Source organism: Coturnix japonica, chromosome 1 (assembly GCF_001577835.2).
Source record: "Coturnix japonica isolate 7356 chromosome 1, Coturnix japonica 2.1, whole genome shotgun sequence".
Classification (NCBI taxonomy): domain Eukaryota; kingdom Metazoa; phylum Chordata; class Aves; order Galliformes; family Phasianidae; genus Coturnix; species Coturnix japonica.
The window spans coordinates 174,194,432-174,219,261 of record NC_029516.1 but is presented as its reverse complement, the minus strand read 5'-3'; the positions used below and the strand labels follow the sequence as shown (position 1 = coordinate 174,219,261).

The window sequence follows — 24,830 nt, the reverse complement described above, 5'->3', positions numbered from 1 at the left end:
ATTTGTTCCTGCTCTACATCTGCATTTACTTTAAGACCACCTCGCCCCCCTTCCTGGACTAATGTCTCCACACACCTTGCTGCTGTGGATGCAGGTCTGCAATGGAAGCACAGCCCTGCAATGTGCATCAGTTCAGCTCCCCCCTGCCTCTGAGTCACAGCCCTGTGCAGCCTCCCTGCCATAACCGGCAGGACCACGCGCCTTCCTGACACCCACTGTTTGCTTTCCAGTGTTTGACTTTCCGTCAGCGGTGCCCAAAGTAATAACTCACATTCGCAATTTTCTGTGCTTTCCAGCTGTCCACCCCTTCTTCTTTTCCGCCCTCACTCAGCCCTCCACCTCTGTTTTACGTTTGCAAGTTCACCAGATCCTCTCTTGCCAGCAAGAAGTGTTAATTGGCAGCTTTACACCCTCAGCGCAGCGGCTCTGATGATGCTATGAAGGGATGTGGAAATAAACCACGTCCAATCAGTGCCTCACTTGCCCCTTATTCTGATCAATATTAAGGTATTACTTCTCAGAAAAGGTGGCCAGGCACTGGAATGGACTGCCCAGGGAGGTGGTGGAGTCACCTTGGGGGTGTTCAAGGAATGACTGGATGTTGTGTTGAGGGACATGGTTTAGTGGGAGCTATTGGTAATAGGTGAATGGTTGGACTGGGTGATCTTTCTGGTCTTTTCCAGCCTTGGTGATTCTGTGATTCTATGATTCTATGCATATTGTTTTTTTCCCATCTTACACTGTAATCGTGTGCAGATTTGCTACTGGAAGAGCAAACCACGCAGTTTGGTTTTCCTTTGGAACTGGACGTGAATTCCCCTTCTGGCCTGGTGTTAAATCACAGCATCCTGTTTGCACCCCCATATCCACATGTTCACACATCACCACGTGGAGCAGCTTCACCTCTTCACATCTCTTCTAACCAAACTGCCCATGATTTCTGTGCTTAGCACGGGATGGGCAGCACGGAATTGTAGCATTGTGGCTTTGATGATCTTGGGCAGCTGGTGGGCATTCATTTCTTCCATTGCAGGGCACTGCATTAACAACTCTGGGCTGTAGTGCCAGAAACTATTGCCCAGCAACAAGTGTCTTCAATCATGAGATGTCCATCCTAATGAGCTAGAAAAAAGAAGCAATTCTGTTAGCAGCAATGAGATTATGACTTCACTCGACAGCAGTAACTCATATCTCAATTATCAGATCTGCTCAGCTCTTATCGTGCTCCCTTTTAGCAGCAGCCTCCTGATAACATCTCTCACCCTCCAGCCTGAATTTCCACCAGCCTGGTGATGTCACGGTAATTCATTTTGGAAAGCAATAACAGTTTGGCAGAGTAACGTCGTTACTTCCCACCTCATAGCTCTGCTCCCAGTGGTGATATCTTAAAACCACAGCATAAGTCCGACTGCTGCTCTGCTTTCTGAGGGGCCGTGCCAACCCGCCTGGCCAGCAGACTGATCAATGTGAATCAGCACGTTTGACCTTATCAGAATGAAATGATTTCAAGCTTGAGAGTACGAAAAGCTTTGATGACATGAAAACCCAAAGCCTTTCCCACTTTTTTAGAATGACGTTTTGGAATCTTTTATCTATCTACACCTGGCAAAGACAAATGTGAAGCTGCTGAGGCAGACATGCACCGTGGTTCATAGAACCAGAGAACCACAGAGTTGTTGAGACTGGAAGAGCCCCCCAGGATCCCCAGCCTAACCGCAGCCCACTGCCCACATTCCCCAGTGCCACATCCCCACAGCTCTGGAACGTCCCCATGGATGGCGACCCTTGGAGCTGGTGACATCCTTTGGAAAAGGGATTTTCCCTAATATCCAACCTGACCCTGCGCTGGTGCAGCTTAAGGCCATTGCTCTCATCCACCTTGACTGAGATGGGACCAGACGAACTGGAGACTGCATGTGTTAATGGATTTGTACCATACCTCTGTTTCTTTCTAAGAAGGAAACACCCCAGCAGAGCAGGTGATGTCTGCTCCTGCATCCAACAAGTGGACCCCATTTTAGGAATTCAGTGAAGGTTTCCCATAGGAGCACAGATGCCTGAGCCCCCCTCTGTCACCTCTAGCAAGAAAAGAGCAGCTCACATCTCATGACAGGAGACATTTCCCTCTCTACTGGAGACACAAAGGAAGGCAAAAACTGCCTTCCTAGTCAGGATGATGCTGGTACATGGAACAATCCTTTCTTCCCACACTGATTTTTCCTTTATTTCATTGAGTTTCGCTGTCCTAAATGGCTGTAGGTGCTTTCCATGCTGTTGTGGCAATTGAATGGTCTCTACAGCTTTCAGAACTGTTATGGTTGGAAAAGACATCCAAGGTGACCAAATGCAGCCCCAGCCCATCCCCCCCATTCCCACCAGCCACGTCCCCATGCAATGCCCCCTCCTGCTGCTGGCCATGCCCACTGTGATGAGGTGCTGCCCAGAGCAGCGAGTGCCTCAGTTCTGCCTCAGTGTTCCCAAGCAGGGTGAACTCACTCCATCCCAGCTCCTGTTTGCAGCCCTCAGAGAGCATCATTCTGCTGGTGGAGGTTTGGGACGTGCTGCACATGGTGCTGCTCCTGCATTTCACCAAACCATCTGCAGGTCGTGCTGACCCACATTCACCTCTCTGCTGCTCTGAGTCACCTCTGCCCACCAGCTTCTCTTAAATAGGAAAACAAGATGGAGGGCTTCGCAGTGTTTGCAGATTTCTCTCATCTTGTTTGATTTTCCACCCCACACACTAAAAGCAGAGAGTTTGCTTTCTTTGCACAGAACTCCCCGTCCCTTCTGCACTTTCCGAATCCCCTCATTGAATTATTTACCTGCTGTGGTCAGCCAGGCATTAAATGTGTCAATGTTTGCCCATGCAGGCGCTCTGTCTCTGTGGCTGAGGATCTCATCCGTGCCACTCGCGGCAGCACAGGAAATTGGCTGACACAACTCCGCTTCACCCAGCGCTTTTGTGGTGGTTTCAATTAGAGACACTATTTTTTTCTGCTGAAAAGTCCAGATGGTTCGTCCCCCTGCAGCACGAGCTTGAAAGAGCTTTGTAGGGCTTTAACTCTTTGTTCCCTGCAGCAGAAGGTGCTGCAAGGCACTGTGTGCCCCAGGCTCTGTGCTGAGGTCACCCCCTTCTCCAACAGGCGGGGAAGTTAAAATGGGGTGGGCTGGAATGGAGAAGAGAGTTGGAGACTGCAGAGCTCCATCAGAGAGATGACTTTTATCAGCAGCACTGAATGAAGAGTTTCTTTGCACACACTGCTGGATATCACAGACACAGGCATCACTGAGTCCCAGAATCACAGAATCATGGAATTGTGGAATGCTTACGGTAGGAAAAGCCCAAATCCAACCCCAGCCACACACAGAATCACAGAATGGCTGGGTTGGAAGGGACCCCCAGGATCATGAAGCTCCAACCCCCCACCACAGGCAGGGCCACCAACCTCCACACTGATACCAGCCCAGGCTGCCCAGGGCCCCATCCAAGCTGGCCTTGAACACCTCCAGGGATGGACGGGGCATCCACAGCCTCTGGGCAGCTGTTCCAGCACCTCACCACTCTCTGTAAACAACATCCCCTGACATCCAACCTCAATCTGCCCTCCTTCAACTCCAAACCATTTCCCTTGTCCTGCTGTTATCCCCTCTTTCAACAAGCTGACCCAGCTCATCCCACCGTGCCCACTGACTCCAAGTGAACTGAGCTGTCCCTGTGGGTGCAAACTCACAGAAACTGAAAAATGTCCGAGCAACAGGAAGACAAACACTAAACAGAGAAATGCGTTTGTACAGCAGAGCCTAGGAGGGGCTGGGGGGGGGATAATCACAGCTACTGCACAGTGCTTTCCTGCAGGGCACACAGCACAGGGCTGGAGCCAGCAGGGCTTCTGCAGCTTGGAAATTGCCCAGAAGCCCCGCACTGAAATGCCTGGCATATCTCAAATGGTGGCTGGAGTTCTGTGGTCTGAACTGCCAAGGGAACAAGAGAAGGGGAAGCTGGGATGTGGTGCTGCTCAGGGGTCAGCACCAGGCACAGCAATGAGGTGCTGATCAGAAGAGGGGACCTCCTTTCCCCCTTTGCTGATGATCCCCAGGTGTGAAAAGGTGACATTCACACAACATTGTGCAAATGATTTTCTGTGGCAAAACCTTTCTCCACATCCTGATCCAATACCTCATATAACTCCGTCTCTAACAGCTGCCCCTCACCCGAATCCTGCCCCCACGCACTGCAAGCCAAGCAGGAGGACCCCAAAGCAGGATGGTTGCCCACTCCTCTGGGGGATCCCACATCAATGCAGCTGCTCTGAGCCCCAGTCCTGCTAAGCTTTCATCCCCAAAGCTGCTTTTGGGCCTCAGCAGATGGACAATGTGGATAAATGGTGCAACACAGCCCAGAGCTGTTGGTTCCAATGTGGTCAGCTGCCCCTCTGGTGGAAGCAGAGGAGATCCTCTGCTGTAAATCCTCCTTGTAAACAACTGTTTACAGGGGGAGGGGGGGGGGGGCAGTGATAGGACAAGGGGGAATGGTTTTAAAGTGAGACAGGGGAGGTTTAGGTTGGATATTAGGAGGAAGTTTTTCACCCAGAGGGTGGTGACGCACTGGAACAGGTTGCCCAAGGAGGCTGTGGATGCCCCATCCCTGCAGGCATTCAAGGCCAGGCTGGATGTGGCTCTGGGCAGCCTGGGCTGCTGGTTGGTGACCCTGCACACAGCAGGGGGTTGGGATGGATGAGCACTGTGGGCCTTTGCAACCCAGGCCATTCTATCATTCTATGATCCTCCCAAGGAGGAGAGGACATCCCTTCTGTGCTGCAGCCCCTCCAGCTCAGCACAGCCACTGTGGCCAAAGAAAACATAATCAAACAAACATGATCAAACTGCCTGTGCATATCTGAAGCTTTCTGGAGCAGAGAAGGATGAGGAACATGCACTGCTTTCCTTCCTTCCCCTGTGCAAGGGAACCTCCATGGTCCGGAGCAATCTTCAACCCAGTGCTGCGCTGCAGACACAAGAAACGTTGGCAGCAGCACAGTTTGCTCTTGGTTTGAGAGCCATTCCCCAGCTGCACTGTGCCCAGTACTGCAGGGAGCAGCCAGAAACACTGACCTCCCCATCCCCATCCCTGTCCCCATCCCACCCCTCTCCCAGCCCCAGGCTCCTGCCCTGCCCACACTGCAGAGCAGCGCATCCTCACCTCTCAGGTCTGTGACTGGACAGGGCTGGCTCACTGTCAGTCCATCACCCTCCTCTGAAGAGTCTCTCACCAGGAGAGAGGAATAAAGCCAAAAGTGATGCCAATAGGGTGATTTCAGGTAGCCGTGGTGTTCCTGCCCTCCTGGATCTTACTAAGCCCCTTCCTTATTCCTTTGCCTATCTCAAATGAGCATTGTTTTGAACAGCATCTATAGGCTTTTCATGGGAGGACCAAACTTCCACCTCTTCCTCCCCTTCTCGCCATCCTTTCTCACAGTGCATCAGATATCAAGCACTGACCTCTGCCCCATGCAGTAAATAGGATTAGGACTGGCTTAGGCTCAAGCCATAAACATTTCCAGCAAACAGACTGATATTGTGCCAAGTGGCAGCTGCATTCCCCCTCATATGTGGTTCTGGGAAAGTTTCTTTTTTCAAATGGGAAGACAGATGGACACCTCACATCCTTTCCTATATATATATACATGTTCTGTGCTTCTGGGAAAAGGATTTAAGCAGGAAACCAGAAAGCCCAGCTCTGTGAGAATGCGCTACGCAAAGACTGCAGCTGGCAGCCCCATGTGCATGAGTGACTCAAGTCACAAATCAGAGGGAAATACAAGATTCTGACCATATCTGGCATGAGACAAATCAATCTGACACTGTATTATATATATATATACCATATATATATTATAGAGTTACTTAGATTCTGGTGAATTAGATTCTGAAACACTCAGCATTGAGTGTTCTATACTGGAAGACTGAGTCTGGTTCCTCATTCAGTTGTGCTGGGTAACCCTGAGCTGTCATTTCCATCTCCAGGACATCTCCAGAACACTCCACAAACCCCTTCCATGTGCCAATGTATGCTACCATGCATGCCCATGGCCATGAAGGAACCTCCCCCTTCATGCCAGAAGTGGGTCATTGTTTCAGTGCACACAGGGTGAGCAAGGAGTAGAAATGTTCTCCTTGGCCATTCCCAGGGATGATGCTGAAGTTTGCAGACCATCATTGCTTCCTCCCCGCTCAGTGCAGTGTTTGCATCCTCCCAGCACAGGAGGCTGGAAGCTGCCTGGAATGTAGGGTAAATGATGTCAGAATCCCAAGGGAAAACAACTAGAGGTGTCAGGGTGCATGAAATAAGAGGATGTGCATGAAGCTTGGGCTATAAGGAAAGCAGAGAAGAGAAACCGCATTGTTCCTTCAGATTGGATTAGCCCAAAGAGATTCCAGCTTATGCCTTTTAGACTCCAGTTTATGCCTTTTCCAGACACCTGAGCAAAAACAGGTCTGGCAGGACCATGGGGGAATATCTCTTCTGTGCCTTTGCCCCAAAACAGTCTCAGCTGAAACCATTACTGAGAAATACTCACCACCTGTGGTGGTGACTCCATGTCCATGCACTGTTACCCCTGTTCCTACACCCACCCCTTGTCTAACCTTGGCTTGCCTTCCCAAGGCTGTGTCCCAGCCCCACAGGTGGTTATCCCCATCTCCTTGCAGTGTCTTTCTGCACTGCTGCAGGACACTCTCTGTCCTCTCCCTGCTGCCACCACAGCATCTCAGCTGCTCCCAACCCACCGCACCACGTCTGACTTTTGTGCTCCTCGTGGCCACCTGCCATTCCTCTTCCACTTTCTGATGTGAAGATGTTCCCTGGGTGAGGCTGGTTGGCACTGACAACCATAAGAACCACTCTCCTAGATGGAAGTAAAGGTCTCTGCAGCCTGCTGTCTTGTACTGAAGAATGGCCATTAATGGCCTTCAGGAAGGTTATTTACAGGTGGTCCTTCCCACGATGTGTATCCCTGTGGCCAATAATGAACACAGAGGTTTCCTAAACAGGAAGCCACACCTTGGCCATTGTGTTCAGTAGAAACCAATAGAAACCATGCATTAATTTCCTAACATGTACCACATCTACATTACAGCTAAATGTACTTCCATCTCCCACTGCATCATTATAGAGTAGAAACATTCTGTATTTATCTTTTCTTCCCTTTTCATTCTCTTATGGACCTTTTCATCATTGAATCATAGAACCATAGAGTCATAGAATAGTTGGAAGGGACCTCCAGGATCATGAAGCTCCAAACCCCCCCGCAGGCAGGGCCACCAACCTCCACATTGAAGGACCCAGGGCCCCATCCAAGCTGGCCTTCAACACCTCCAGGGATGGACAGGGCATCCACAGCCTCTCTGGGCAGCTGTTCCAGCACCTCACCACTCTCAGAGTATTGTATATATATATATATATATATATATATATATATATATATATATATATATATATATATCCTGTATTGCTTTGTCGTCACTTATTAGGGCTGAAGAGCCATTGTGTAATAATCCCACTTCTTTGGGATCTATTCCATGCTCCCAACCCACTGCCATGCAGCTGTGGGGCAGCCCAGGGGGGAGGACTATTAGATTAGCTCTGACAAGCCTCGGTCTGGCAGGCACAGAAACAGGGGTTAAGAGTGATTTCCACCTTACAGCTGAGGTGATAAAGATAAATTTATTACCACGAGACGTTTAGATATAACAGGCTGCTGGGACATCAGAGGGGATATCTGCTAATCTGTCTGTGTTTAGCTTTGTAATATTGAGTTTGCTTTTATTGTGCAACGCATTATGATTTTAATTAAACATTTCATGTCTCGCTGGTTATGGAAGGAGGACAGCCAGCACCATTTCACCTCTGTTATTCCCCTGGAGAGATGCTGCAAGCACACTTCTTGCAAAATTTATTATTATTTGCATTACAGATCCATTCTCACAATAAAAATGGTGAGTATTGCCAGTGTGCAGCAACATTGCCAGGCATCAGTCACAGGGAGCTATAAACACGTCGCCCAACAGACCATCAGGAAAAAAAAAACACACCCGTGCCTGCTGGGAGAGCATCATAAATGGGAAAGATCATTTACTTCACACAGTATTTTCACTCGTCAGCCTCGCGCTGTTTACGCACGGGGAGCTGGGCTCCAGCAGCTCCGATTGATTGGCTGCAAGGCCAGGACAGGCCAGTCCTCAGGGCGCCTTATAAACCCTGCCCTCCCCACGCTGAGACCTGGGCTGTTCCCCTCCGCATCCAGGCTCATAAGGAACCCAGGCTCATAAGGAGCCCAGGCCAGCACTGCAGCTCCTGGTGAGTACCCAAGCAATGAGTAACCTCTCCACCAGGCACACACTGTGCTCCTGCTCACCCCAGTGATGTATTTTGGGTGGACACTGGGGTGGATGGGGTTGCACTTCCCAGTGCTGCTGGGGATGTGAGGGCTGCTCAGGGCTGGGAGCACTGGGTGGGATGGGTGGGTGTGGGGCCAACAGTGCTGTGGTGCTGCTGTGCTGTGGGCTTTGTGCATGAGCCGGGCTGTGCTCCCACTGTCTGTGGCTTGGCTTGGGTGGTGGAAATGGCACATTCCTGTTCTTGTCTTGAAAGCCAGCAGGACTTGGGCTTTATGGGTGCTGTGTCCCCTTTGTTAATCTGCACCACTCCACAGAGGGGCTGAGCCTCCACCTGGATGCTTAAGTTGGAAGCAGTTGTGGAAATAACAAAGTCTCCTCTTGGGGAAAAATAAACCCACAGATGTGTTGGTCTCACCCTTCCCCAGCCCCTGTGCTTGCCTACATTGAGGTGCCCCTAAAGCACCAGCACTCTGCTGAAGCTACTGGCAAAAACTGAGGTCAGAGACAGGCAGTGGGGTGACCTGTGAGGGATGCACAGCCGGTGTGTGCCCTCCATGAGGCATTTCCATGCCCACCAGCCCCTACCCTGCACCCCAGGGTGCTGAGCAGGAGCACAGCCCTCTATTGCAGCACCACGTCCTTATGGGCTGCCCAGGATCCTGTGCTGCTTGGGTGCTGCCATTACTCTTTCAATTCATGCCCTGTAAGTGGGTGTTGATTTCCTCATCAGGGCTCAGCTACAGTGTGAGGTGTAAGTGCTGTCCCTACATTGTCAGATGGGACATGGATGTATACCTCTGTGTTATGTAGCATATATACAAGTATACATAAGTATAATAATTTAAGTATTATATATGAATGCACAAAAACAGAGATGTGTGTTTATGTATTTGATATACTCCAGGCATTTTGTACATTTCTATATACGTATTTATGTTACTTTTGTACACACACATACACACATAAAACATGGAGGGAACAAATGTCCTGGAAGAAGATCCCTCTCCATAACCCATAGGAGCACACCATAAATCAGAACAGCTCAGCAGAGCCAGGAAAGCCCATTTCTTTGTGCAGCATGGCAGGAGTTTCCAGTGTCTGAGAAAGCCAGTTTTGCACAAAGGCTTTTATGAAGAAGGAGAATCCATGACAAACCACAGTTTGCTCACGCCCTGTCCTTTCCCAGTGGATGCTAACAGCCTTTTGTTTTATCCACCTCCATATTTCTGGAGAACAGTTGAACCCCGATATCTCTGAATCCTGGACATCTGCCAGAGGCTGCTGGAAGGGACACAGGCAGTCAGGCACCAACGCCTGCACACAGTTGCTTCCTTACCCTCATTCTCCAGGTGAGTCTGGATGGCAGCAGATTAATTCTCACGTATCAAATGCTGTGGCATCAGCAGAAAGGGACGGCTCTCACCTTAGGGAGCACCAGGCTGCCAGCTGGGACCCGAGGTCCCTCCACACCTCTTCCTTTCCCAACATCAGCCACTATCCATGCCACAGGGAAAGCACCAGCTGCCCTTTGCTGGATGTGATCAAAGCTGCCCCTTACACTGCCAGGGTCCTCCTGAATCACAGAGTGGTGTAGGTTGGAAGAGGCTTTAAGGATGATCTCTCTCCATCCCCCTTGCTGTGTGTGGCTCTGCCTTCTTCCTCCCCTTGGCAGCTGAACACGGGGCTGCCTGCTGGCAAAGGCAAGTCATGGAAAATGACGTTGGGCTCCAACGTCGAAAGGAAATGACCCTGGGGCTCTTCCTCACTTGCCGTTGGTTACATGTCACCTTGGCCCTGGAGCCTGGAGATGTTTATCCTCACTGAGCTTTGGGTTTCATTGCCACAGTTGCAAGCAAGCTGAAAGTTTAATGGAGCTAAATCATATTAGGAACATTAATAGATACATCATGGAGGATGTGTGTGTTTATTCAAAAATGAACTGTGTTGCAGGAAAACCTCTTGCTCATAATTCAGGTACTTTTTGACCTGCTTGCTTTGCATCCTACAGAAAGTATATCAAGACTGTAGCCACAAATACTTATTGTCATGAATTAGCTCTTGTTTTCCCCCTCCACTATTTTTCCTCATCCACACCAAGACTCTGTCAGTCACAGAAGCACAGAGAAAGCTCAGAGCAGGAGCAGGTCCAAAGAAGAGCAACAAGGCTGGGGAAGGGCTTGGGGAATACGGCCTATGAGGAGAGACTGAAGGAACTGGGGCTGTTTAGTCTGGAGGAGGCTGAGGGGAGACCTGATTGCTCTCTTCCAATACCTGAAAGGTGATTGCAGCAGAGTGGGGTTGGTCTCTTCTCACTGCTGACAGGGTAAGGGGAAATGGTCTCAAGTTGCACCAGGGGAGGTTTAGGCTGGATATCAAGAGAAACTTCTTTACAGAAAGGGTTGTTAAGCAGTGGGATGGGCTGCCCAGGGGGGTGGTTGAGTCACTATCCCTGGACGTGCTTAAAAACCATTTGGTCCATGATTTAGCAGAGGGCTGTTAGTTAGGGTAGGACGGTTGGGTTGCTGTTGGACTTGATGATCTTGAAGGTCTTTTCCAATCTGAGCAATTCTGTGGTTCTGTGATTCTGTCATTCAGGAGCACCGTAATCCTCTCCAGCATCTTCGGGTGCATTGTCTCTCGTGCAGTATAGATAGTGCTGAGTCCAACTCCATTGCTAAAGCAGTTCCCTACAAAATGTCCCACAGGTGTGCATCCAGATAGGTCTGGAATACCTCCATAGAAGAGATTCTACCACTCTCTGGGCAACCTGTGCCAGTGCTCCGTCACCTTTACTGTGAAGTTCTTCCAGATGTTAGTCCAGAACTTCCTATGTCCCAGTTTTAGGCCATCACTGCTTTCCTATTGCTACACATCACCAAGAAGCCTGGCCTCATCCATTTGCCTCCCACCTCCCTACAGGTATTTATAAGCACTGATCAGATCCCCTCTCAGTCTTTTCTCCAGGCTGAACAGACCCAGGTCTCTCAGCCTTTCCTCCTATGGGAGATGTTCCAAGCCCTGTATCATCTTTGTGCATTTGCTCAAAAGAGCAGCTCAGCCTGTGGAATTTGTGGACAAAAAAAAGGTAGTTTCACTCACCAGGAATGCTGCAACTTTAATATTCAGTAAAAATGTCCTTTTTTTTTTTTTTTTATTTTTAAGAAAAAAAAAGTGAAGTTTTAATTTTTATTTTAATTTTTTTAATGTTATTGTTTAATGGACAGCTGAGAGTGTAGTTATGTGCAACACTAAGGTAAACATAGCAGTGTCCTAAGCGACACAGAGGCCTCCGAGTAGTGGGGAGGTGGAATAATGTGGGGCTCGTCATTACCCAGTTCTCTATGCAGTGGAGAGTCCAACTATGCGGAGTTTCTGTTGTTGATTTGTTTTAGGTAGAGGTCATGTGAGATCTGAGCTGGAATGGAGCATGACTCACATACCACGTGGGAATTCAATGGCTCCTTCTATCAGCCTTCAGCTTTCCTCATGATGGGCATCCCAGGCCTGGAAACCTTTCATCACTGGATCTCCATCCCTTTTTGTGTACTCTACCTTATTGCTCTCTTGGGAAACTGCATGATCCTATTCATCATAAAGAAGACCCAAAGTCTTCACGAACCTATGTACTACTTTCTCTCCATGCTAGCAGTCACTGACCTGGGCCTGGTTTTATGTACACTGCCTACTACACTGGGCATTTTTTGGTTTAATATCCGAAGGATTGGTTTTGATGCTTGTCTCACTCAGATGTATTTCATCCACATACTGTCCTTCATTGAATCCTCTGTGCTCCTGGCAATGGCATTTGATCGCTTCATTGCCATCTCCCATCCACTGAGATACCCATCCATACTGACCAAGACGACTGTCACAAAGATAGGTCTGACAATCATACTGAGAGCTATGGTCTCTCTTCTTCCAATACCCTTCTTGCTCAAGAGGTTAACCTACTGTGGGAAGACTGAGCTTTCTCATTCTTTTTGCTTCCATCCTGATATCATGAACCTAGCATGTGCAGATATAAAAGTCAATGTCTTTTATGGTATGATTGCTTTGTTTTCAACAGTAGGGATGGACTTTATCTGCATTGTGCTGTCCTACGTCCTGATCATTAAAACTGTTATCAGCCTAGCAACTAAAGAGGAGTGTCTCAAGGCTTTGAATACATGCGTCTCCCATATCTGTGCTGTCCTAATATTCTTCATCCCAATGATTGGACTGTCCATGATTCATCGTTTTGGAAAGAGCTTTCCTCCTCTGGTTAACACTTTGGTGGCCTACACTTACCTTATAATCCCCCCTGCTCTCAACCCCATTATCTACAGCATAAAATCCAGCCACATCCGCGAGGCTTTGATCAGGGCACTGAGGAGGAAGTGTGAATCTGAGTGGTAGGCTCTTCCACCAGCTCTGCCAGAAAATGCTGGTGGACTTTTTCCTTGGTCAGAACTGGTGGACTGGTTTCTTAGTGCTGCACCTGTGGGTGTCACTGCCAGGCAAAGGAACTGCACGTCTGTTCAGACATTATCCCCCAACCCAGAGCTGTGATCTTTCATGTTTCATACTAGCATGATGCTTGGCCCTTTCCAACAGCCTGCACACCCCAGGCGTGGAAGCTGCACTTGTGGGGGAGCAATTACAGGAAAATGAGCTTCTCCTTTTGAGTTACACAATGGAGTGGAGCAAGGAACCTATGGAATATATTTTATGGCATCCAGCAGCAACATAATAAGTAGGCTTCACCTAGGCTCCCACACTGCGTGTTGCCACATAACTAGTCAAGACCACAAGCTCTGCAGGACAGGACAGAGGCCAAAAGAGTCTGATTTCACTTTCCATATCAGAGTGAGTAATTTTGTTCAACTGGAAACATCCCATAAGATGGAGATCATTTCCAGAGGTTGAGCACAGTGTTGTTGTTTGGGAGATCACATCATTTCAAGTGAACCTACAACACTCGGTTTGCCTAACAAATGGCTCAGCCTTAACCTTCACAGAATCACAGAATTATCAAGGTTGGAAAAGACCTAGAAGATCATCTAGTCCAACCATAGATCATCTAGTCCAACCATAATACATAATTCATCTGTATTTCTAAACTGCCATAGACATTTACAGTGCTGCTTCTGTGCCTCCTCTTGCTTTCATTGAGCCTTACTATCCTACCAAGTCTAATGTTTGAGCTATTGTTTTTTTGCATTGAATGTAAAGTGTGTCTACCATATATTCTAATAAAATACACATATCATTGAAAAGGAAAAAAAAAGAAAAAAAAAGACAAAGCCTCTTTTTTTTCTGCTTATCTAATGTAGAGATAATAGGTTGGAGTTGTTTAAAGTCTTCAGGATTGGCTGTACGTGGGTACAGCACTGTATGAGTTTAGGTGTGCGTCAGGATGGTGCTGGGGGGTCGGGTGTGGATATCTCTCTTACTGAAGAGAGCTTAAAAACTAAATCAGGAGTGGTTAATCTTCCTTACATTACAGACCATGTACTGTAGTACATCCTTCCAGCTAGGATCCACCAGGCACCAGAAGCCCCCCTCAGAGGGATGGGAAATGGAGATCTCCAGGGTCAGGTCACATACTGAGGTGTCAGTGTCTCCAAGCATCTTCTTGCTCTTCACCAAGATGGATCTCAGCCAGGCAAGCAGAAGGGTTTCACCACCCTCTTGGCTTGCTTCATCCCACAGAAAGAATGAAACTGCCCCAGGTGTTTCATACCTCCTGTGTGTTGTATTTTATTGGTTTTAAGCCACATTTGGGGCAGACTGGGCCTTCATGCAAAGAAGGAATGGTTACCATTTACCTCGTGAGGGTGAAGTAGCAGAGTATTGGGGCAGCATTGCATATCAGAACTGGGCTGTTGCTAAGCTTCAGACTAACCCAGTATTGGTGTCTTTTTCTTTTTTGGTGTATTTGCATCTGCACTTCTAATAAGGACAGAGAAGAATAATGAGAATACTTTTCCATAAGAAAACAGAAAGGGAGAAGGGAAGATTCCCAAGGGGAGGACTCTCCAGGCGCTCTTTGCATTGTGTTGTGCTAGTTGTTTTGCTGACTGCCCCCGTGGGCCCTCACAGAGGGTGAAATACTGTTCAGCAGAACATCACAAGAGCTTCTGTCCAACCAGTAGGCACAGCAGCTCCTGCTCACACTGAGTAGCACTTGGTGGGAGCTCTTTGCTCAGAATGCCTATGGTCCAGCCTGGTGCTGGTAGCCAGCTGCTATCAGAGGAGTAGGAGAACAAGTAAATCTTTTGGCATGGAAGTCTTAAAAAAAGAGCTTTGCTTGGAGATGCTCAGAGTGCAGGATCCTCAAACAGCACAGTTCCTTGACTGAAAACTTGCAGGCTGTTCTCAGAAGCAACAGAAGCCAGAGGTGCCTTTGCTCCAACAAGGACACATGCATTTGGATGGTGGTGGTGAGACAGAGGAAATGCACAGGGTATGTATTAGTGCAGCTGGAAAGTATGCTGCAGTGAGGATGCAGTGCGTTTGATGCACCTCCATCACCCAGTTCAGCAGAGCTTCATTTGCCTCCACGTTTCCTTCCCAAATGGAGTATCTGGAGGGCACCAGGCAGCCATTCAGGATCTGAGAAGCTGTATAAGGTACTGTCCATTAGGAACACACAGTCACAGATCGTAGTGTCTGCTTCTGGGAATGGGAAAGTTAATTGTGGTTTGACATCTGTGCAAGTGAAAAAAAGGCAAGCCATTTAAACCGGCTAATTTCTATTCTGTGATGCTCTGAGCTCTGCACTTTGTACCACAGGATCACATACAGTACTTACCGATGGATTTATTTCCTATGAATCAAGAGAGCAGCATGAGACACATCACAGGCATGGCTTAGCGAGGAAAGGAGAGGAGATGGAGGAGGAACAGGAGAACAGGATGGAAAGGGAGAAGGAGTGGAAAGGGAGGGGGGAACATACAGTCAGTGTGGATTTCCAGAAATTAAAGGGGAAAAAAAAAATTTAGATGAAAAATTCTGATCAGTTCCAGGAAAAGACAGCAGTGAGCACTATGAAATTATCAGCCATTCCCCAGAAGTTCCCGGGTTTTGAAATCTGCACATCCAGACTTCAAAACCCTTGGGAGACACTGAACAGCTCCAGGAAATGGAACACATTCCCTTCTCACAGCCACAGGGGACGGGAGAAGCAGAGAGCACTGCTCAGTGGTGACGACTATTCCACCACCCGCTTTATCCCGGGAAGTTCACTCCATGGGACAAACCTGGTCAATCTTTATGAGTATTTTCTGAGATCAGACACAGTGGTTGCTGTTAGTGGTCCTCTGGCTGGGATGGCTTCACTGTCTGCATGTGCTCACCTCTTGCCAAATGCAGCCACTGGGGCTTGCTGCTGCAAGGATCAGCCAGGAAAAGCAAATCTGCACTCCCTGGTCTTTTATAAAATGTATGGACCCAGTTCTCTGCTCTGCATAAAGCAAGCTCCTTCTATGGACAGCGTTCATCACACTAGCAGTCCAAAGTCTTTAGTCACTTCTGAAAACGTTGGTGCATTCCTCAGCACTGAATGACTGAAAACCAACTGAAGTGTCCAGGGAACATAGGCTTATTGTGTCTCTCCCAGTTGCATTCTCTCAAAAGAAATGAATAGGATGGCAGATTTTTAGCAGTGAGGACCATACTGCCCTTGCACTTCAGTGGGCTGCAGGTAAGTTGACTCAGACACTGGCTGGCAGTTACAGAAGCATTTTGTGCGTTCCACTTGCATTTTTGTGTAAGCGGTTTTCTGCAAACATCCTTGATAGAATAGCTTTCAAACAACTTGATACCAACAGTCTGCCTACCGTGTTTGTAAACTGTCTATAAAAAGCTAGCATATGAGTTTTATTTGTCGTATTGTCAGGATGGAATAACCTCCCATCAGGGAAATAAGCTATGGTTGCTATTTTAGGACGAGTGCCTCACCGCAGATGTGCAATAAAAGCAGTTATTTTTTTACGACCAAATGCTACTTTTAGAATAATTTGGACTAATAACCTGCAGTATAAACGTGCACCATCCCTGTTTTACATGGGTGGGGTGTGGAATTTGTTGTCAGAAAGCTCAGCAATGCTGCGAACAGCCTTGCTATGGGAGTCAGGAAGGGTCTGCATCTCTGTTCAAGCCCTTCCAGACTGCCCCAGACAGCTGGAGATGTACAGCTCTGTGGTGGTGACCCTGTTGTTGTTTCAGCAATTGGTGCTTCATCCCAACACCTTAAATCCCAGTATTTTTAAAAATCTGATCCGTGTGAACAGAAGGGCAGCTTAAAGCATATGTTTCTGACAGGGCAGTATAGTATCTATGGGAAAAGCTCAAGCAGAATGGGTTGTGCAGGAGCAATAAAAATCTGTTTTCTTTATTTGAATTTGCCCTTGCAGTGGAGGACGTGCCACGGCATAGCATGACCACTCTTCACACTGCATGCCATGCCCTTCCCCAACAGCTCTGACCTCAGCCCGTCCTTCATCTTGGCCAGTATCCCAGGGCTGGAGGCTGCCCATTTCTGGATGGCGATCCCTTTGTGCTCCATGTACATCATGGCTGTAGCAGGCAACTGCGCGGTGCTGTTCATCGTCAAGACGGAGCCCAGCCTGCACGTTCCCATGTATTTCTTCCTCTGCATGCTGGCTGCCATCGACCTGGCCTTGTCCACCTCCACAGTGCCACGTGTCCTCTCCTTCTACTGGTTCAACACCAGGGAGATCAGCTTCAGCGCCTGCCTTGTCCAGATGTTCTTTATACACACGCTCTCAGCCATCGAGTCCACCATCCTCCTGGCCATGGCTGTGGACCGCTATGTGGCCATCTGCCACCCACTGAGACATGCTGCCATCCTCACCAATACCACAACAGCAAAAATAGGGCTGGCAGCCATGGTCAGGGGAGTTCTCTTCTTCCTGCCCTTGCCTTTGCTCCTCCTGCCCCTTCCTTTCTGCAGCTCACGGGTGCTGTCACACTCCTTCTGCCTGCACCAGGATGTGATGAACCTGGCCTGCGCCAACACCACCCCTAGTGTGGTGTATGGCCTCACCGCCATCCTGCTGGTCATGGGGCTGGACGCCCTCCTCATCTGCATCTCCTACCTCCTGATCCTCAAGTCTGTCTTGCGGCTGGCATCATGGAAGGAGAGGCTCAAGGTGTTCAGCACATGCATTGCCCACATCTGTGTGGTCTTGGCCTTCTATGTGCCACTGATCGGGCTGTCCGTGGTGCACCGCTTTGGGAAGGACCTGGCCCCACTGGTCCATATCATCATGGGGAATATCTACATCCTTGTGCCAGCTGTGCTCAATCCCATCATCTATGGGGTGAGGACTAAACAGATACAGAGGAGGATCCTGAATTTCATTCACATACACAACAACAGAACTGCCCAGTGACTTTGTTTGGATGTTGTGTCCTGTTTCCTCTTAATGTCTCTACTTGTTTTACACTCAGAGTGCTTGGAGCTGGGGCTGTCCTCTGTGCAGCACTTAGCACACGATAAGAAACTCTAAGGTGCTATCACAGGGTAAAAAGGAAATGTAAACTGCAATGTAAGCTGTAAACTCCTTTCAAGAGTGCTTATTCCACCAGACTTGGAGTGAATCTACTATGATGATACAAGTCCAACCCTGATTCAGCAGATATGGGAAGGAAAAATGTCTTGGCAAACTAACAACGTCTTGACGCTGCACGTCTTCGTTCCCATCTCCTCTCTAGCATTTGCACAGCTGAGTGAATGCCACAGTGGTTTCTGAATTATTTAGATAATTTGTGGTTTGTGTCTGTGATGTGCTCACTGTCAAGAAACATTTTAGCAAAGTTTTTGGCTAAAATTTATTTCTCAGTAAAATAATTACAGGTGACAGTAAAGGTGCAGAAATGCACTTTAAAAGCGCCCCACCTCTGTAGTCTCGTTCTGATCTATTGGTGTCCAGTTAACACAACTCCAACCCTTCACAGCTCATGGCTGTGAAAATAATTTTCATTAATAATTATATTCTAGAAAAGTGGTCTCTCAATAGAAAAATTATGAAGTTGTAAATGTGGGGGATATTCCCCAGATGAAGGAATCACTATTTTCAAGTGAAAGGTGTTTTATACCTTTGACTTCACATGTGTCTGGATTTCCAAAGGAGCTCAAGACTTCCACCTTTCAGATTGTTCTTATAATTCCAAGATATTCTGCATTAAATCAGAATACCTCATAGCCTTTCCTTTCACACTCTTCTATCAGTGAAAAGCTATAAAACCCTTTTAATGTGATGGAAGCTTTCGAAGCCAATGAAGATGTGAAAGATGACACAGATGATTTTGTGGTTTGAAGTGCATGTGTTCTGATTGGCTTTCACCAGTCCACAGGTACATGCTTAGAAATGTAGCTTACCAACAATGTTTTTCTGGGGAACAGAAAAGAAAAAACAAAACAAAAAAAACAAACCAAAAAAAAACCCGACATTTTTCTTGACACTGTTTCATAATTTGGAAAAAGACTGAAGATCTCGAGAAGGGATGTTGTATAATCAGCCTTCACAATGAAGCATACTGATTTAAAGATGTGCTCATTACCTTTTCTTTCCCTAATCCATTGGAAATCCTTATAAAAATGGTTTCTTCTTCATAACTTGAAAAAGATCAAAGCAATCCCTTCTTTTCCCTCTTGGTTTAAACTCTTACCTTGTTGCTTGTTGGCTATTTTAAACTGTGATCTTCATCCCCGAGGTAGCTGTGGAGTCTCCCTCCTTGGAGACCTTCAGAAGCCATCTGAGCTGCATTGCTGTGGGCAGGAATGTGTTTGCTGTTCCAACAGATCGACTCTGGAGCATCCCCTGGAATTCCTATGGTGAGAGGGCTGGGTGATCTCTAGCTGGCTGTCCCTACACAGGTGAGTAACAGAGAGGAAGTCATTTGGGTGCAAAACCCTTCATGTCAGGACATCTCACAGATAACCAGAGGTGCCAGGTACTTTCATGTTCTGCACTCCATTAGGAGGTCCAGGAGCTCTTGAACACTGTTACCAGCAGAATATTATCAAAGAATCTATGGGGTAATTCGGGTTGGAAGGGAGCTCCAAACATCTCCACTCCAAACTCCCGACCAGGGCAGGGGCAGCCTCAGGGTCGGACAAGGTAGCGGAGCTGTTCATCCACTCAGGTGCTGAAAGCCTCCAAGGAACGACGTAGGACAACATCTTTGGGCCTTTACTCCAGTGCTTGACTGTCCTTACTGTGATTTTTTTTTTTTTTTCTCTTTTTATCTGTCTTGAGCCTCTCCTTTCAACTCACACTTGTGTCTCTGTGAGAGCCTGGCCTTCATTTTCCCATTGATGTCCTTGTGGGTAGAGAAAGGCTCCTTTTCTGCTCTTGGGAAGAGCCAAAGCCGCTCTTCTGAAGCTGAAGGAGCCTATTTTCTTCCTCAAGTAGCACTGATCCAGCCCCAACCACCCTGCTAGCTATCAGATGAATATGCTGCCCCCTTTTGATGCCTCTTTTGTGCTGGATCCCAGAACTAGATTTGTTATCTAGATGTGGTTTAGGAAGTGCTGGGTAATCCCTCGAGGACATGGACTATCACTGTCTGGAAAGGTCAGCCCAGAGCCCAAAACAATGAACACTAGAAGGAACTACTAGAGAAGGAGAAAAGATTGAACTAAAAATGCTGAGGGGTGTAAATCTGCACTGGCTCACAACATACATGCTTTACCATTTAGTGTTAAATAGATCAGAATACTTGCTAAGTCCACAGAACTAGGCTTAGCTATTAAAAAAATGAGCATTTTTCAGAACAGCATAAGGAAAATGTACTATTTCCATCAGAGAGAATGGAAGCAAAGAAAAGTAAACACACACCCCAGAAGTGCAGAGGTTCAAGAGCTCTCCTCCCTCACTGCTGCCAGGAGTGGGCACGCAGAAGCAGCCGTGGTTCTTATCCAGAGCAGACGACTAGGGAGCCCTGCTCTTCCTTGAAACTTTCATCATCAGGTTGCCTGGGAAGTGTGACATTGGTTTATCACTGTGGCACCTTGTCCATCCACCACCACCACCTGTTCCTGTGATGCATGTTATGTTTATGGGATTGTATCTGTGGGGTATTAAATTCCAGAGAGAACTTTATGGCTGTCTGTCCTCCTGTCCGGCACAGATCTTGTGTTGCACCAAGGATGTCCTGCATCCTGTCCGTAATACCTAGTTGAGCTGAAAGAGGATGCCCACCCAGAACACATGCTGCTTTGCTCCAGGGCCTTCAGGTGACAGATAATACACAGGAGTCTGGTGAGGTTTCTTCTGATTGCCAGCTAACGCTGGAGTAAAAGGAGTGTCCCTTTTGTAGTCTGTATTTCTGTAGCTTTTGGACTCTACGAAGCACATTTTGCTGTATTTCTCCTTAACTGAAGCACATCTTATTTCAAAATAAATACTTCCACTTAAGCAAGTTACAAGTAGTTTCTATATGGGACTTAAAAGCAATTTCATCCCTTGTCACTTTTACCAGAATCTGATTTATTAGAGCTTGACAGGCAATGCATTTTCATAAAAATGGAAACAACCCATACCTGCCAAATGTGATTTGAGAAGTGTGAATAAATTTCTCAGAGGCGCTCTATGGATCCAAACACTTATCAGATGGCTGTGATGTTGAGAAATGGCTCCAGCTCATTCTCCATATGTTCCTTATTTTGTTTCCCTTTTTATTGAGAGAAAAATTAATAAAGGAAAATGGATGAACCACACTGAAAATGCTGTAGGTTTTTTTTCGAACAATCGATTTCTAAGAAAGACTATTAAAAGAGACACAGAGAAGGGAGGCATGATAAATTCTTTCCTCAGGGACCTTTTGGGTCCCTGACACACTTGTCCATTCAGGAGTGAAAATGTCAACAATATTCGGAAGTAATAGAGGACCCCAGTCAGAGCACAGAGCTGAATTCTTCCCTCTGCCATGACTATGTCAAAGTGACAGAGGTGGGAAAGGACAGGCTTTAATTCAGCCTTAATTCAGCCCCAGGTACCACAGAGGATGAGTGTGGTACGGCTCCAAGGACTATGACAGCACTTTGGTCAGACCAGAGAATGGAAAGAGCACTGTGACTGCCCTGGGCTTCTCACGGGAACTAAATGAGATCCAGAAGTATTTTCCTACATTTCAGGGTTCTCCATAGCGTTGAATTGCATTCTGTAGAGTTCAGCAGCAGTTACCAAGAGAAAAAATCAGGCACACAGGTCAGGAGGTCTCAGGGAGAATCCCATGCAGGATTGTGAAGCCATAGACTGGGATGGCTGAGCTGTCTGTGGGGCCCAGCTGTCTCCAAGAGGGAGTGGAAAGTCCTCAATTCAAAAGCAAAAGGCAGGAATATAGGGGAGGAGTGGGATGAGAAGAGAGACGGAGGGGAGGGTGGGAGCATGGTTTGCACAACGATGCAGAGAGGACAGAGAGTCACTGGAGCCCAAGCATGTCACTCAGTGGGCATGACCCTGATGATCTGTATGAGTCCCATCCAACCCAAACCATTCCATGATTCCATACTGTGTGGACAGCACAAAAACAGCACAGGGAGGCACAATGAGCCCCAACACAGAGCAAGTAACTCAACACGCTATGGAAGTGACTGCAAGAAAAGAGCCATAAAACTGACCAAAGTTTTAGGCCAAAACTGTACTACAGACAATGAGCTCATCAGCACTGGGGTGATTAAAAGTTGACTTTTGTTTCTTTTTGCTCTCCCTAATTACATGTTAATTGGCGGGGGAAATTCAGAACTCTCTGCTAAGATTTACCTGGCAGCTTATAAATATCTCCTGGTCCCCACAGTACCCAGTCCCTGCCTGGAAACCTGCAGAAGGCGGGTGAGTATTGAGGGTTGGGGCAGAACTTGACTCATCCTGAGGCTCTTACTCCCCCTGGTCATGCCTTGCCCTCCCTTCTTTCTGCTGCCTGCACTCTCCCATTGAAGAGGCCACAGCCCCAGGATGATTTCTGAAGGCTCTTGCCAGGTCACCAGCACTGCCCTGTCTGTGCTGCAGGGCTTCTCAAGCAACCCCTTTTCCCCACCTATGGGGAGAAAGCCAGGAGCTGAGCCGCGTTCTGGGGCTGAGTGAGCTGCAGTGTTTGCAGGAGAGGAATGGGCTCTGCTGGAGCACTGCCTTTGAGGGGGGTTCTCCAAATCCCATAGCACTGCCTCAGGGCTTTGCTATCAAAGTGGGTGTTTCTCAGCCACAGCAAACACCCAGTGCCTGTGCTTACAGGAGCAGGCAGTGCTTCAGAACAAAGCTTCTGCAGAGCTGGAGGGTTGCTGCTAATGACTTTGCATCCCCTCTGTGCCCATTTCCAGGTTTACTTTGTACTGCTTTGCATCTGCATCAGTGACAATCCGTTTTTCTTGCTCCATGAGCACTCAGTACAGTGGGACAGACAAGGACACTTGTAGGTGGGAACGGACAGGATGCTTGTGGAAGGAGTGCTGTCCTGGACCAGTTCGAGCAGCTGTCCCAGGGCTGACTCTCTTGTACTTCTAAAACCACCGCATCTCCCCACAGTCTGTGCTTGCTGCTGACCACATCATCTCGAGGGCAGCTGGGTGATTTATTACAGGCTGTAAGAGCCCTCGGGGTAGGCAAGAGACAAGAACGGCTCCATGTCTTCTGTGAACTCCACTGGCTCCTCCCACGCCCCCACCTTCTTCCTGCTTGGCATTCCTGGGATGGAGAAGGAGCAGTTCTGGATTGCCTTCCCCTTCTGCATCATGTATGTCATAGCTGTGCTGGGGAACATCATCCTTCTCATCGTCATCAAGACAGAGTCAAGCCTGCATGAGCCCATGTACCTCTTCCTGGCCATGCTGGCCTTCACTGACCTGTCCTCCCTCTACATTCCATGTTGCCCAAAATGGCTCGCCATTTTCTGGGGGTTCTGGGAGATTGGCTTTATTTTCCTTGCCTTGTTCAGTTGTTCTTTGTCCACAACTTCACCGCAGTGGAGTCAGGTGTGCTCATGCCATGGCCTTGGATCGTATTTTGCCATTTGCCATCCCCTGCGGCACTCCAGCATCCTCTCCAGCCGGTGGTGGCAGCTCTGGGGAGCCTGGTGCTGCTGCGTGGAGTCCTCATGGTGAGTCCTGTCTGTTTCCTGCTACGTAGGAAGGACTTCTGCCATCATCGTGTCATCTCCCATTCCTACTGCGAACACATGGCCGTGGTGAAGCTGGTATGTGAGGACACCAGAGTCAATGCTGCTTATGGACTCTTTGTGGCTTTTGCAGTGTCAGGATTTGACCTTACAGTGATCGCTGTGTCCTACACTATGATCTTGAGGGTGGTACTGAAGCTGTCAGCCTCAGATGCACAGCTGAAGGCCTTTAATACATGTGTATCCCACATCTTTGTCATGCTAACATTTTACGTCCCTGCCTTATTCACCTCTCTCACCCACCGTTTTGGACACAGCATCCCTCAGCAGATCCATACATTGGTGGCCCACCTCTACATGCTGGTGCCCCCCACATTAAACCCCATCATTTACGGGGTCAGAACCAAGCAACTCAGGGACAAGATATCTGTCCTTTTACAGCAGAAGGGAATTTGACCCGTGTCTACGTGCCATTCACTGAGCGTGTAAGTATTAGCAAATTCTAGTAAATTTATGGAGTGAACTCTCTGACCCCTTATTTTGAGAAATACCCCTTTTTAATGCATGGTGTCCATGCAAAGCATTCCTGCGGAAATCATAGAATTACCCAGGTTGGAAAAGACCTTGAAGATCATCAAGTCCAACAGCAGCCTAACCAGTACCCTAACTCTAAAAACCCTACACTAAATCATATCCCTGATTACCACATCCAAACTGCTCTTAAACACATCCGGGGATGGCTATTCAGCCACCTCCCTGCGGAGCCTATTCCAGAACTTAACTACCCTTTCTGTAGTGATGTTCTTCTAATATCCAACCTGAACTTTCCCTGGCGCAACATGAGGACATTTCCCCACGTCCTGTCACTTGTCACTAGTGAGAAGAAACCTGCCCAACTCTCACTATAAGAACCATTCAGGTACTAGAAGATGGCAATGGAATCACTGGAGTTTCTTTTCCTTTCACTGTGTGATAAAAGACAACATAAAGACATTCAGTCTGACTTTTGCATTACACCTCCCAAAATTCAGATTCCTGGATGTTAAAATGCTTTCACTATTGGCAAATAAATATTCTTCATATGCAAACAGTTCCAGTCTGACTCCTAGACATGAGTGTCTCCAAAAGACCTGCCTGTTGCAGCCCTCCTTATTGGAGGCTGGTGACACTGGATGTCACTCAGAAGGGCCTGGCTCCATCCTCATGACATTCACTCTTTACACAGTTAGAAACATCAGTGAGTTCACCCCTCAGTCTTATCCTTCTCCAAGCTAAAGAGACCCAGCTATCTCAGCCTCTCCTTGTAA

The 24,830-nt window shown here is 47.8% G+C and overlaps 2 protein-coding genes and 1 pseudogene across 3 annotated transcripts; all 3 read left to right on the top strand.

Annotated features, from left to right (window-relative positions):
* Positions 1-8,264: 8,264 nt before the first annotated feature.
* LOC107308605 (olfactory receptor 51E2-like) lies at positions 8,265-21,124 on the top strand. 2 transcript variants are annotated; one of them, XM_032442301.1, is made up of 2 exons: positions 8,265-8,359; positions 16,797-21,124. In XM_032442301.1, exon 2 carries the CDS (start codon positions 16,845-16,847, stop codon positions 17,796-17,798), a length of 954 nt encoding a protein of 317 aa, XP_032298192.1. In that variant the 5' UTR covers positions 8,265-8,359; positions 16,797-16,844; the 3' UTR covers positions 17,799-21,124. The 2 variants fall into 2 exon arrangements, with proteins under 2 accessions (XP_032298192.1, XP_015708094.1); XM_015852608.2 differs by lacking the exon at positions 8,265-8,359 and adding an exon at positions 9,660-9,749.
* LOC107308603 (olfactory receptor 51G2-like) lies at positions 9,652-15,298 on the top strand. The gene is made up of 2 exons (XM_015852607.2): positions 9,652-9,749; positions 11,793-15,298. Exon 2 carries the CDS (start codon positions 11,821-11,823, stop codon positions 12,793-12,795), a length of 975 nt encoding a protein of 324 aa, XP_015708093.1. The 5' UTR covers positions 9,652-9,749; positions 11,793-11,820; the 3' UTR covers positions 12,796-15,298.
* Positions 21,125-22,865: 1,741 nt separating the features above from the next.
* Positions 22,866-24,099, top strand: LOC107308565 (annotated as a pseudogene).
* Positions 24,100-24,830: the final 731 nt, after the last annotated feature.

Bases quoted from the DNA above. Each gene is read 5' to 3' on its own strand.
- LOC107308603 (XM_015852607.2), top strand. From the start codon at position 11,821: ATGGAGCATGACTCACATACCACGTGGGAATTCAATGGCTCCTTCTAT.
- LOC107308605 (XM_032442301.1), top strand. From the start codon at position 16,845: ATGCCCTTCCCCAACAGCTCTGACCTCAGCCCGTCCTTCATCTTGGCC.